We start from the raw sequence: 14,060 nt of genomic DNA on the forward strand, positions 1-14,060 counted from the left end.
TTTAAAATACAGATCACATCACACAACAATAAGTCATTTTTGCAGTCTCAAAAAAGATCTACAAGATGCACAAATTAGTGTGTGCTTATTTAAATACTTGAGCCAAATTAAACGTTTATAACTTTAAAATACACCAAACCTTTTTTTCCACAATGTTTGTCATACATTTGCCGAACAATATACCCTGAGAAATTGATAGCTAATGAAGCAAAAATATGAAGTAGTGCAGAAGGTGTCAGAAAGTGAGGGGGAAGAGAGGAAGAATGACATGTAACAGAGTCCCCATGGACCATGATCAGTGTCAGTGTCTCCTCATATGAGCATTATCTCAGGGAGAATATTTTATTCCCTGAGCCCTTGTCTGTATCACATCCTTTAGCATCTTACCATTACTGGTGAGATGACATACAATCATAAGGATGGTTCATTTTTTGACAGCTATGTAGTGTGCTCTTTCTTTGGAAGCTTAGAATACACAACAGAGTCATGGGAAAATGTGTGGTATTAAATATTCAAATGTCCCTAACAGGCAAATGTAGGGCTTCATGCTGTGACAGATCATCATCCAGCAGCATGTTCAGTAAAGAAAGATGTTTTGAAGAAATATGCTGATAGTTGTTAAAATCACTCCTGCTGCCATGGATGAAGCCTGCTGTGGAGCTGCAAGAGGAGAGAGGAGGTTACAGAGTTACATTTACACTCAGTGTGTGTTTGTGTATGTACATTTTAAACTTCAAAATGTGACATTAAAAAGAAGATAATGTAACTCTAATCAATAATTTCATATTGAAAAAGTGAGACAGCTCAATAGAATCCTCATTATGAATACAGAAATAATAAAAGTAGACCCTGAAATGTACATTTTTAATTTTTAAGCCTTCCGGTGGCTGTGGGGCCAAACACAGTTATATAGTTTGTTTGTGCCTCTAATCAGCTGTGCAGTTGATAATTAATATCAAACAGCTTAATGAGCCAGTGCTCCTTATTTTAAAGACAATGGTTTTTGATTGTAGGTATTCTTTACAAACTTGAATTCACCTTGCAATGAACAATAATATTTACAGGTCAGTAGACTGATATGTCATTTTTGTGAATTATCACTACCTACAACACAACAACACAAAAAGAAGGAGGCTTGTGTAGAGGATAATATTTTACCATGTGAGGTGGTGGTGCTCTGGGCAGCTGATTCATTTGCAACAGAAGCAGTACTACTAGTTACAGTTGATGTCGCTGTAGTGGTCGTATCAGTGTTGACGGTTGTTTGTGGTGCAGCAGTGGTGACAACAAGGCTAACGGGTCCTGAGCGAATGGTGTAGGTTTTGGTAAACACACTGTTAACCAGCATTCTGTGATTAACGGAGCGGGTACACAGATCAGGGCACTTCTGAGAAGGCATGGTGGAGATGCACAGATTGACTGTGCACTGGACATACATCTGCAGAACACAAAGTAATTAGATACAATCAGCAGTGTGGACAGATGGCTAGAATAGTAGAACATTACATTTAGTACTGTTTAAGAATGATGGAACTTGAAACACTGGAAAATTGTAGCTGTTGCTGATGGGAATGTCATTAATTTTGCAGCTATCTGGCCATAAAACCAAGTATGCTGTAGATGAAAAATAAGGGGGTTGTCAAAATATTACACATGTAATAAATGTATTTGTCGAGATATTTCACTCAAAACCACAAAAATCTACCCTTTGCTAACGCAAGGAGAAAAGTCAAGGAAGTGCCAGAGTCAGCATCCGATATGAATGTCTACAAAATTTCATGGAAATCCATCCAATTGTCTTAAAAATATTTCAGTTTGACCCAATGTGGTAGACCAACTGACACTGCTAGTGGGGATTTACAGAAAAAAAGTATAATCATAGACTTCTGTCAGAGCCATTTCAGATGGTGGAGCTAACTCTTACCAACATCCTGGAGTGAATTTCTGTCTGGATGTATAATTGATTTTCTGCTTGGGCTTGTCTTAGGACATTTAGAAAAAACACACAAGAAGAGGATGGTAAAATGTGTTGTGTGTGTTGCATGAGTACACAGACCGTTGATCCTTTGGTTTCCTGAGTGCTCAAATCAAGGCGGTAAATCTTGGCAGTGCTTTGTGTTGTAATGACCTCCAATGTGTTGTTGGAAGCAGCACACCTGAAAGAGAAAGAATGACAGAACTATTAGCATTTATTCATATGTCACGCTTCAAATTCAGGGTTAACATCTGTTAAAAGACGTCTGTCTTTTTTCAAAACAGTAACGTCAGAAAACAGGTAGACTGTCACTGACCCTTGCTGCAGAATGGAGCTGGTTTCTGCAAAGTCCTCCGTCTCAGACTCAATACAGTTGCTCACCATCAGCTCGGCTCGATCCACGCTGCAGTTGGACATCACATGGAGGTCCAGCTGTTGGATCCTGGACCCAACGTCCCCACTGGCAGAGGTGTTGTTAGTGGAGCTGGTGAAGGTGCTGTTCCTCTCTGATGGCGATTCCACCTCTCGACGCACTCGTTCTGGTGGCATGTAGACGGAGCGTAACCTGGGAATGCGTGTGAATCTGCCCAAGGGTCCCTCTCCTGGGAAGTGAAATTCTATCCAAAAGGAAACCTCACCAAAGGTCTCCGTCTCAGTAGGCATGTTGATCTTGTACTGTGGTCCCTTGACCTGGGATCCAGGGATGCGGCAGGCCAGAGGGAGGACGAGGGAGGGCTGGCGGCTGACCATAGTGTAGGGACGCACACTTTGCAAGGTATTGGTGTAAACAAGCTCTGAGCCAGAGTGCTGGAAAACAGCACAGGATGAGGGAGGATTAATATATCAATGCCAAGTTAGAAGTAAGAATTTAATAAAATGTACTCTGATGCAACTGAAAGAAAGAAAGAAAGAAAGAAAGAAAGAAAGAAAGAAAGAAAGAAAGAAAGAAAGACAGAAAGGTGGAGTGCGTTACCACAGTCTTGGTGCCGCAGCCGGTCAAAGAGATGCGAGCAGTCAGGTGTGTGTTGTTGTAGGTCACAGGACAGGTGGGGCTGTTGAGCTGCAGTTCGTCCAGGTTGATGTTACTCAGGGAGGCAACAGGGAGCACCAGAGTCATCTCTGTCTTCTCACACTTCAGCTCTGCAGGCGGACACCAGATTCTTAGAATTATTTTATACTCACACAGACATAATTAGTTCACTCAAAATTTGAATCACACTCGCAACACTTGAATATGACAGAGTGTAATATTTTCTTAACCTGTTCCAGCAGGTAGTGTTCTCATTTCCCCTGGAAAAAAAACAAAGAAAGGCATGTTTTAATAGTCACTATTTTCTGAGGAACCCTGTGAGGAGGTTGGGAGTGGTGTATTGTGAGTTACAGTAAAGTGTTGCTGGAATTATTATGGTGTCCCTCCAAAGCTTAAGGTCTTACTTTGATACAGCCACACGCATCTGGGCTCTGACTGCAAACTGGAAAGACAAGAAGTGCTAATCAGACATTTGCTCAGGCAACAATATGAACACATGGCTGGACGTACAAGCGGGTGTATATGTGAATAATATACTGTAATGAACTTATACTGCGGTCACTGTTTTCACATATTTAAAATATGTATAGGTACAGGCAGGGGTATGACATGAAAAAATAGGTCCTTTACCAGAATCAGACGGAGGACGCTGCATGGTAAGTGTCTTAATCAGTAAGCAACCAGGGTGGCCCATAGTTACATGTTTTACATGTACATAATGTTTATTTTATGTGTGTGTGAGTATGTGTTCACATCTGTGTTTCTGTGCACAATATTGGATAACAACTGAAAGGGAAAGTAAGTTGTTATAAGTGAGTGTAACATTTTGGTGTACTTGTATATTCTGAGTATCTTTAAAGTACTATGTGTAGAAACTGTGTGTGATTATAGGTTTTTTTGTTTGTTTGTTTTTTTTAACAAATTATTCCAAAGTCTTAAATTCATGTTTGTGGAAACATGAGACAATCACAGTTAAAACAAGTTCCAGCTCATTGATATATAGTACGTAATTTCTCGTCCAAGTACAATGACTTGTTTTAACTCTGTGCTGTGGACTTTGAAAAGTTACTGCAAAGTATGAGTAGCATTGACTTGTTCTATAATATAAACTCCAGGGCTGTTAGTAAAATCAATTAAACAATACCTCTACCTGAGTAGGACATTCTAGTACAATCAACACCACTAGTTTTAGCACAATGCTAGTACTTATTACTAGTAACTAAATCATAGTATATACAGTGGCTTCAGAGAGTATTCATCCCCCTTCACTTTTGCACTCTTTATTGTGTTGTAGATTTGATTTTAGATGGATAAAAATACAATTTTCGCCAATCAGTCTGAACCCATGAAAGTGAGAACACTGAACAAGCAAAATATCATATGTATTAAATTAAGGATTCTGAGTCAGATTATACTGAGAAAGTCAGACATTCCTGAGGTCATTTCAAGTGTATTTTCATCCAAACCTAATATGCATTTCCAGAACTTCTTCTTCTGTACCTTAATACCTTAAACACATCAGTATAACTCAAAGTAACTGTTCACAATCAGAACAGGTTCCTCAGTTCAGCCAGTACATCAGTGTACGGCTTTGATGAGACTTTTTACAGTAATAGAATATTTTATCTTCCTGCTCTTGCCAGGGGTCAGAGTGTGAATCAACTACCTGTTGGTATTTGCAGCAAAGCAGATGGGCAAAAGGCGGGCCAATTTGTTTTCGGAGCGGACCCAGGCCATGGTCATCGTTGACAGGGGGCCGACTGATTTGAAGCCAATCCTGTAGAGTTCAGGGGGACCAACCACTGCCAACTCTGAAACACTGCAAACATAGAGAGAAACCTTTCATTTAAACTTTCATATCTGTACATGTAACAGCTTGCTTAAAAACCCTCTGCACCCCCTGTAAACCAATACAAGTGACATTAATTAATGTGCCTGATTGTGCTGCGTTCAAGCAATATTAGCAGGGTGGGAGAAAAAACACTTTTTAGTCTGACTTGGAAGTGTTCACGCATTATTAAGAGGAGGCTTTCCCTACTGCTACACCAGATAAACCTAAATTGGTTAGTTTTGTTGTGTTACATATAAAGCTGTAATGATTGGTCAGAAAAATTATAATAGTAACTATTTTAATAAGCTCTCTGCTTTCACCTTCTCTATGAATATTTTCTGGTTGCTGTAGTCCTCTATGACAGTAAACTCCATATCTTTATGTGGACTGTTTATCAGACACAACGGGAAACTTCAACATGTACAACAGGCTCTTGGGAATAGGGACGGACATTTTCTGACATTTTATTGACTAACTGATTAAATCGAGAAAATTCTGGACACAATAATCAATGACAAAAATGATCATTAGTTGCAGCCCTAGTTACATGTATAGGAGTGAAACAAACAGAACGCACCTCTCCAGCTGTGACATGAAGCTGACGTCAAATTTCACCTGCTGGTACGGCAGGACAAACAGCGTGGAATCCTCTTTGGGGGTCTCTCCTGTTGCCACAGGTTCAGCAGTGCAGCTGGAAGCTGACTCCTCCACTAGAAGGAAGAAGAATAAGAGAAGTTTCTGTAACTTCAATTCATAACAGACTAAAAATTTTCTTTAACCATGTTGTATTCTGTTTTAACCCTGTAGCAAATTATCCTTGTTCTGTGTCTCTCTATGTTTGATCCATGGTTATTAATGACATATAAGAAGCATTAATGTCTAATATCTGATTGACAGACTCACCAGTGAGTGAGAGGTGCACAGGGACAGAGCTGAGGGGTGGGTTGTCTGTGTTGAGCCTTGTTTTAGGCACAGGGATCAGGTCCTCAGCCATCAGGTAGATGAAATACTGTCCCGCTGGTGCGTTTCCAGTGAACGTCAACATACATTTCTCCTGGTAAAAGAGTTTAGCCAAACAGAATATGGTCTGTGGGTTATTCAAAATAACTGTGCCATTGTTTCTGGATAATCAGGCTGTCGTCAACAAGCTTTTGAGGAGTGGACTGTAAAATAAAGTAACAGTAAAAGATGAAAAGTAGAGTGGTCACTTGTTATTTGGGAACAGGAAACCTTGAAACAGCCAGGTCGGTAAGCTGGAGTATGTGCTAAAAAAAGATATAGCAAAAAGTAAAAATAAGCCCAGAGAAATTCAACAAAAAATTACTTAAGGCATTACAACCTGAAACACTACAGCTTCACAGCAGGCTGCCACCTACTCTGCCTCCTTTTGACCACTGAATGGCATTTTTACCTTATTAATCAATTTACCCTGCAGAAATCAGTTCAGTGATCAAGATCATTCAAAGTAACTGGGATTTTATTTCTGCGGAGACGTGCTCCTGGTGGTTCAGCATAACTTAAATCTGTCCTTTCATTTTCTATTGTGCCTGGTGTAGATGAAACCCACAGTGAGATTGCACCTGTAGGGAAAATGTTCTGGGGTAGCTGAAGGCGGCTGACCCTGCTGTAATCACAACCTGTGGCGCATTTGTCAGAGGTGCCATGTAATAGAAGTGTGAACACTTAGATGGAAAAGAAAAAAGATTTTGTCTTAAAGAGAAAGTTTCTTACCTGACTTTATGCAATTTTAATATTTATTGTCTTTAAATACAATTTACTTTATGTTTTATTTCTTATGTATTTGTAAAGCACTTGGAATTACCTTCTGTCTGAATGGCACTATACAAATAAACGTGCCATGCCTTATATGATCCAACTATACAGTGAGGCAAGGAAGTAAACACTTATTGGACTGCAAAATGTGATCAAGATATTTTCATTGAGACTGTTGCTTTATAGCACTGGTGGGATGCTATAATTCACTGGCTGATGTCTGCCTAACTTTGCTCACTTGCTCCTGCCATCTTGCCCTTCATTACTGAGACAACGAAGGACATTGCAGACTGCTGAGGTAAAGTTCACATAGTTAATTAAGGAGCTACTTGGTTATGCTGCTATTTACTTTGAAAACAGTCCCAGTAAACTTTTGATTTAAGATTTGCTTATAAAAACAATATATATGTTTGAGAACTATTCCTGAAAACATGTGAAAAGGCACTGTGGTACTGAACAGGTGTACCCACTGAAAAAACAGATTATGAATTTATATCCAGAGGTGGAAAGAAACCAGGTACATTTACCCAAGTACTGTAATTAAATAAAATTTTGAGGTATTGGCACTTTGACTATTTCAGTTTTATCTTCCTTTATAGACTCACCCAACAGTTAATTAGGAACGCCTGCTGATTCATGCAATTATCCAATCAGCCAATCAGCCAATCATGTGGCAGCAGTACAAAGCAATAAATCATGCAGATTCAGGCCGGGAGCTTCAGTTAATGTTCGCATCAAACATCAGAACGAGGAGAGAAAAGCGATTTCAGTGAATTTGACTGTGGCATGATTGTTGGTGCCAGACAGGCTGGTTTGAGTATTTCTGAAACTGCTGATCTCCTGTTTTTTTCATGCACAATGGGTCCCTTAATACCAACCATGGTTTGAATTCCACAGCCTATTGTTGCTAACTTTATGGTCACATTACTATTTTCAAATGGCAGCTTCCAACATGATGATGCGCCGTGTCAAAAAGCAAAAAATGTCTCAAACTGGTTTTGTGATCATGATAATGACTTTTTCATTTGCAGAGTGAATACTTAAATTTATCATATTTATTCATAAATGTATTTATTTAATAATATCACAAACTGTAAATACATGGATTCTCTTTTTTCCTGAATTCTATTTCCAGTAGGGGATGAAACTGGATTTTCAGATTTTCTAGTTTAAACTTTTTGCTCATGACTCAAAAGAAACACTAGAGTAACAAGATTTATCTTTTTAAAAGTAAAAACATTTTTCTGAAAAACTGAAAATTAAGTTTAGTTGTACTGCCCAGAAAAAATTATTAGATACTTTTTCAAGATTTGCCAAAACTCACAGTTACTGACAAATTTTTGTGTGTGTGTTATTATATACTGTATACTGCTCAAGGAAATACTGAAGATGGACTGACCTCATCCAGCTCTATAAAGGAGTGCTGAGTGCAGTTGAGACACTCTCCCTGGTCGGGCCGGGCAAAGCGACACTGCACCTTGTCCCCATCCAGGTCTTTCACAGACAGATGGAAGTGGTGAGGGCAGTTCACACGGGCCCTGATCCCATAACACAACAAGAGTCAGCAACAAAGGCACAAATACAGGCACAACAAAGTAGAAAACTAATGTAGATATGATAAACTTGTTAAACTGAAAAACAAGGTGTAACGTATCACAGTAATCGGTGAGGTACTGGTGGCTGTTTCTCGGCTGGGGCCAGTAACTTCCTGGAGTCTCGACTGGTTTCCTGGCAATTGGTCAGGGTCGAGAAATAGTCCGATACAGAAATCCTGGCTAAACTGCTGGACTGTCACTTATACATTTCAGGTTTTGTATGGATTAAACAAACAAGATACATGGTGATTAGTGAACTTTAGAGGTGTGCAAAGGTGGATTTTGTTACGTTTAGACAAAGCCGGGCTAACTGTTTCCGCCTTATTTTTCATATTCACTGTCCAGACATGAGAGTGGTATAAATCGCCTCATCTGATGAACTCTCTGCACGAAAGTGAATAACAACTAAACTAAGCCTCATTTTCTTTGATATTTATCTTGTCTCCTTGATACATTTAGTTAAGGCCATAATTTAGTGTGACAGAGACAGTTTGGAGGCTATGTGTGTGTCTGTATATATGTGTATATTACCTTAATGGAGGAGGGAGAGCAACAAAAGCAGGATTATTGAGTTTCCCACTGTTTGCCCGAACCTTAGGTCCTGCTTTCACGGCTACATACAATTCTGTGTTGGACCTAAACATTTAAGAAAAGGTACATATTAGAGTAAATGAAACTAGTGGAATAAAATAAAAAAATATATTGATAAAATATTCAAAGCATTGCATCAAATGCACCTGAAATAAGGCAAAGAGCAAACCACATCATGAAAGAAGACAAATATTAAGTAGAACAGAGTAAAACAGAAGCTTGGAGGACTTGTTGCACATGTAGTGCACAGTGCATTACACCTAAATTCAGGGTTAATAAGTGCTACACATAATGCAAAACAAGTCATTATGCTAATTAGAGTGACATTATAAAGAATGCACAGACACGTGAAAATTAAAAACTTCCCTTCTCCCAAATGTGAAAAATTACCTTAATGTTTGGTCTTTTATAACATTTAACAAGATCTGTGTAATTAGCAACATTAGCATGCAGACTTAAGATGATAAGAAATTCTTATAAAGGTGAAAGAATGTTGTTTATTTTATTATGTATTAATTATATTCATATTATTGAGAAAAAACTAAAATGGCTTATTTCAGCTGTTAACGTTGACTGCCAAGTTTAAATAATGTCAAACAAAACCATAAATAGATGCAGCCACCTCACCTGAGTACAGAACAATATCAAGTCTCCAATTTTCACAAGCTTACATGAGTTATATTGAGTCAAAGTGTGAGGCACAAAAGGCTCTACTGGTAAATGCTGCTCACTTCAATGTACTTGCATGATTGACCCCAAAACATCAGAAAAAACCGGTTGGTTATTGAGGGATGAATTTAAATTCCAGACAGTGCATGCAGGTCTCATACCCTAGGCTGATGGAGGCGTTGTAATCACTGGGGATGGTTTTCTGCCACTGGCGGACACACCAGCCTGGGCTGGGTTTGGTGCCGTTGAAAGGTATGGAGGTCGGGTGGACCAGACAGTCCTCCCCTACAGCACACAGTCCGGACAAATCTGGGCAAGGGCTGGGAGCTATGGCGCTGAAATGAGCCCGCACCTGCAAAAGGCAAAGCAACAACATGACAAACTCTGCTTCATGCGGAGTGACTGCTGTATGAGTGAATTCAGCTGAGAGTCAGGAACCTGCAGGGTGAGTTCAGTCTGACAACAGACATCTGACAGCATTATGACCTAGTTCACAAAGAATTTGAATTCATATTCTGGATCCACTTTGATTCTCACGACTAAAACAAAACAGGCCAACATTATCATTTCAAAACGATAAGTTATGGGACATTTGTTACAGTGAAAATGTAATAAATTAATCAGATTAATCAAGATTAATCATTCATAAAAGATGCCATAGATTAAAAAAGCAAGGGTTAGCATTAAGGGATTTTAAGGGATCGAATCGTGTATTGTTGTAGGCATTTGTAATTAATCACTTTATTTTTTCTGTTTTTTTAGATCGTTCACAGGGTAATAATGCATTTAATATGACAGTTAAATAATGAATGAATAGAAGTAATAGCTCACAATAAATCTTACTTATCTACACAATGAATCATACTCAATTATTTTTTCTAAATTAAATTAATTAAAGATTCTGAGTTACTTTTTCAGTTAAAAATGGCAAGACCATAAGTCTTTGAATATACACTTAAACTGAGAAATACTTGAGTGGTGTCAGGGTAAGTTGTTTAACAAGTGGTTACTGTTTAGTAAGTATAAAAAATGAGGGGATTATTTTTAAAATGCATGTGAAATGAATATTTTCTTCTTCCATTAATGCATCCCTGAAGACCTTAAGTACAGCAATAAGGTTATTTTAAGGAATCTAATTTGTGTAGAGAAATAAAAACACAAAGTAAATTGTGAGAATACCTGTGAGGTTTCTAGTGTGGACGGTTTTTACAATTTAAATCTACAGAGATGAAAAAAATAATTTAATACTGAGGCTTGAAATAATTACTTTAAGTTCACTAACTTTCAAACAGCGGAAAAGCTGTTTGTATTATTTTACTGCTTTACCTCAGGTGATACAAAAACCTCAATAAATAACATAAATACAAGAACCGGAGGAGTTTGCACATGAAGACACTGTGACAAAGATTTTAGGGAGAAACATTGCTCACTGTTTGCCCTCCATCGCTGTCCAGGGGCACAACATGGACCGTCAACCCCAGCGAGGAGGCTTCACAGGCCGGGCCGAACAGGAACAGAGTCAGGCCCAGCAACAGGACGCTCAGTGTGGATCTGCGCAGCATCTCAGCTCCTCAGTCACACAGGACGTCTGAACCCTTAGGAAACACAAAGACAGGTGAAGCAGTCGGGGCTCATTACAGGATGATAAAGCTGCTATTTTTTAGAGCATAACAAGCTGAGCATCAATGAGCACACATCAGTGTTGCCCGTCAATCAGTGTGATCTAAGACCTACCCAGCATAATGAGAGGTGACACTTTCAGAAACAGGGCTGTTGTTTGGCATCTGCGAGGGAGACTGTGATGTGACAGAGATGTTATGGAATCTTGAAAAACAAATGTAAGAGAGACTATTGAGAAGCGATGACGGATGTAAAGGTTACTGCAGACAGGAGGTGGCACCTCTAAGATTAATGGAACGTTGTGCAATATATAGGGTGCGTGAGTATGAAAGGTTATGTGATATGAAACAGAACAGAACAATGGGATTAATATTCGCTGATGTAACATCAGTCAGAGCAGTCACATCAAGGTTTAAAGCAGTTAGTTCACCACCAGAGCCTGACGCACGCAGTATTCGAGCAAACATAAACAATATTTTAAGAAAAATGCTAATTTCACATAAAACTACTTGCTGATGTTGGAGACGTATGTGGAGGAGTGACTTGAATTTCACATGGCTTGGCACAAACTCTGAAGTACTAAGAAGTACTAAAGTTTAAAGTATTAAAGCTAGTACAACGAAACGATTATGTGGGCATAGGCTACTTACTGAATGAGCCATCACATATTTGTAATGTATTGTATAGGGCATGTGATTCCTGCACCAGTCTGAACTACCATGATGCTCAAGAGCATTCAGAGTTGTGTTTCTGTTGCAACAAAGGCTTTATTTATTGTTCTAAATTGTTCTTAGCATTTATCCACTTTAAGCACAAAACAGTTGCAGTTTACTGTACAAGTCAAGTGAAGCTGAAACTGTCTCTTTCTCTTTACTTGTTGGTTTTGTGATGTAAATGTCAACATTTCAGTGAGCGACGCTGATTCTGTTCCTTCACTCATCGACCACAGCAGGACGTCCCTTACAGGAACTATCCACTAATAGTTGTGCAACTCTTGGTTTCATTAACACACATTTGTAGAAACATTCAAAATGGAGCTAAATGCTGGAGGAGGCTGTGGAGGAGCAGTGTGAGAGTTTACACCTTGATGTGTGGCCCGCCTCGATAAAGGATCTCAGTCGTGGACATTTATGACTGGATGACAGAGTGACTACAAAATGACGTCTGTGTTAGCCTGAACTACCGTGATGCTTCATATCGAATCTCATGATGAATCCTTTAAAAAGGTTTTTAGTGATGAAGCCGGACATAACTCAACAAATGATTAAATAGACGTAAACACAACGTGTGTATGTGCAACAGCTACTAAACAGACATGATTAAGGTTTGTGAATTAGTATTGTGTAATGCCTACTACCTGCAAGAAGGTGATTGCTGCAGTATTGTCTCAATTATAAACAGTATTTCATCACAAACAATATTTGTCAAATCTACAAGTAAAAACCCAGATTACTGTGAAACACAGAGGCGACTGAGTGATCAAATCCTATGTTTGAGAGACATCCTCAGCTCTCTATAAATAATCATTTTTGGACTGATTGGTGGTTGTGAGTGTTCAGTGTCTGCGTTACACTTGGTTGATGCCAATTCTGCTCTTTCTGACTTTCTTCATCTTAAAACTGATAACTGACGGGATGTTCCTTAAATAAACTTCACACTAAGGGTTGAATTGTTTGAAAGTTGGAGATGTAGGTTTAGTTCAAGCAGCGATTCAAACTTTTTCCATATTTTGGATCAATCATCAGGAGCTACACCTGTCATCATCTTTCCTATCAGTCCTTAAATTACACAAATATTATCCCTCATCCTCCTTTTTTCTTCTCTTGTATAATTTACAAATAAACATGAATTAATGTTCAAATGACATGTGGCTTGATTACCTATTGGGCCTGTGTTGTGTTGACAATCAATGGCAGCAAAGACAGTTTCTAGTTTAGATGAATTTAAACATCCTTTCAATAAATATTTCAATAGAAATATGTAGGTAAAAGAACAATGAAAGATTATAGGGGCAGAATCAAACCATCTGTCTTTCCTCAGAACAAATACTGTATTACAGTTTTTTCTATTGTTTATCTTTGTTTACATTAGATAAGGCTGATGACAACATGGACCCTGGTAATCTGACCCTGGTGTGTATATTATCAGTACATTTAAGTACATTTAGAGAGTTGTATTATACTTCTACTTCAGTGATTTTAATTAATTTTGACACATCATGAGGCAGTGATATCACAATCAAATTACAGTGTGGATAAAAGGATAAAACAGTCCAATGTTTCAAGAATTGGATTGAATATTTTTGTTATTGCAGAGCTGAACAGCCCACATCTTTTACTTGTGCTCTGCAAGACAGGTTCGAAACTGGAACTTGCACATTTCAGGCTGACTGTCTTACATGCCGAGGTTTCAAAAAAACATTTAAGAATAAGGTAGACACTGGTTGAACTTTTAAAATTTTGTTGTGAAATGATAACTTAATCACAGAAGTGTCACGTTTCTTATTCAAAAAGCCTCTATGCTTAGCTCGTTCTAGTAAGCTTTCTGTTCCACTAATTATGTGCTTAAAATGTACGTTTGTCACTCATTTGCATGCCTTTGTGAGCAGCTTTGTTTACGGCTTGCTTACTCAAACAAATAATGAAATCAAACATTCCTAATACAGAAGTAAAATGAATCCATTACCTTAAGCCACCTGCCACAAAAGTTTCAGAGTCCAACCTAGTGTTGATGTCTCGTCTGGCATCAAACATGTACTAGAGTTTTCACCAGCTGTGAACCTTCTACATAGTTCAACTAAAATTGGGCAGGGGAAGAATGGAGTTCAACTGGCTCGACCACAAACTAGAAGAGAGGCATGACAATAGCTGTACGTCAGGAGGAGGGCTTTGTCAAACAGATAAGACTAACTCCAGTTTACCGTAATTGCAGAGCTGAAATTTAAAATGCCTTGCGTGGCTTTACAGTCTATTCCCT

At 38.6% G+C, this 14,060-nt stretch overlaps 1 protein-coding gene across 6 annotated transcripts; it reads right to left on the bottom strand.

The window, feature by feature from the left end:
- Window positions 1–290: 290 nt before the first annotated feature.
- On the bottom strand, window positions 291–13,911 carry LOC139627991 (uncharacterized). 6 transcript variants are annotated; one of them, XM_071489254.1, is made up of 16 exons: window positions 13,770–13,907; window positions 11,199–11,288; window positions 10,895–11,052; window positions 9,626–9,816; window positions 8,736–8,840; window positions 8,009–8,147; window positions 5,740–5,890; window positions 5,414–5,546; window positions 4,672–4,824; window positions 3,410–3,447; window positions 3,236–3,265; window positions 2,949–3,115; window positions 2,292–2,782; window positions 2,057–2,156; window positions 1,159–1,438; window positions 291–660 (listed from the first exon to the last, which is right to left on the bottom strand). In XM_071489254.1, the coding sequence occupies exons 3-16, from the start codon at window positions 11,024–11,026 to the stop codon at window positions 578–580; spliced, it is 2,193 nt and encodes a 730-aa protein (XP_071345355.1). In that variant the 5' UTR covers window positions 11,027–11,052; window positions 11,199–11,288; window positions 13,770–13,907; the 3' UTR covers window positions 291–577. The 6 variants fall into 6 exon arrangements, with proteins under 6 accessions (XP_071345355.1, XP_071345352.1, XP_071345354.1 ...); XM_071489251.1 differs by having other exon boundaries at window positions 10,895–11,059; XM_071489253.1 differs by having other exon boundaries at window positions 10,895–11,059; window positions 11,199–11,260; window positions 13,770–13,850.
- Between the last annotated feature and the right edge of the window lie 149 nt (window positions 13,912–14,060).

This window comes from Trachinotus anak, unplaced genomic scaffold, assembly GCF_046630095.1.
Source record: "Trachinotus anak isolate AG129_WGS33_773 ecotype Australia unplaced genomic scaffold, CSIRO_AGI_Tana_v1 ptg000011l, whole genome shotgun sequence".
NCBI lineage: Eukaryota > Metazoa > Chordata > Actinopteri > Carangiformes > Carangidae > Trachinotus > Trachinotus anak.

Bases quoted from the DNA above. Each gene is read 5' to 3' on its own strand.
- LOC139627991 (XM_071489252.1), bottom strand. From the start codon at position 11,026: ATGCTGCGCAGATCCACACTGAGCGTCCTGTTGCTGGGCCTGACTCTG. The intron at 4,825-5,413 runs GTGCGTTCTGTT...CTATGTTTGCAG, and splicing joins TTCATGTCACAGCTGGAGAG to TGTTTCAGAGTTGGCAGTGG. The intron at 2,157-2,291 runs GTCAGTGACAGT...TTTCTCTTTCAG, and splicing joins AGCTCCATTCTGCAGCAAGG to GTGTGCTGCTTCCAACAACA.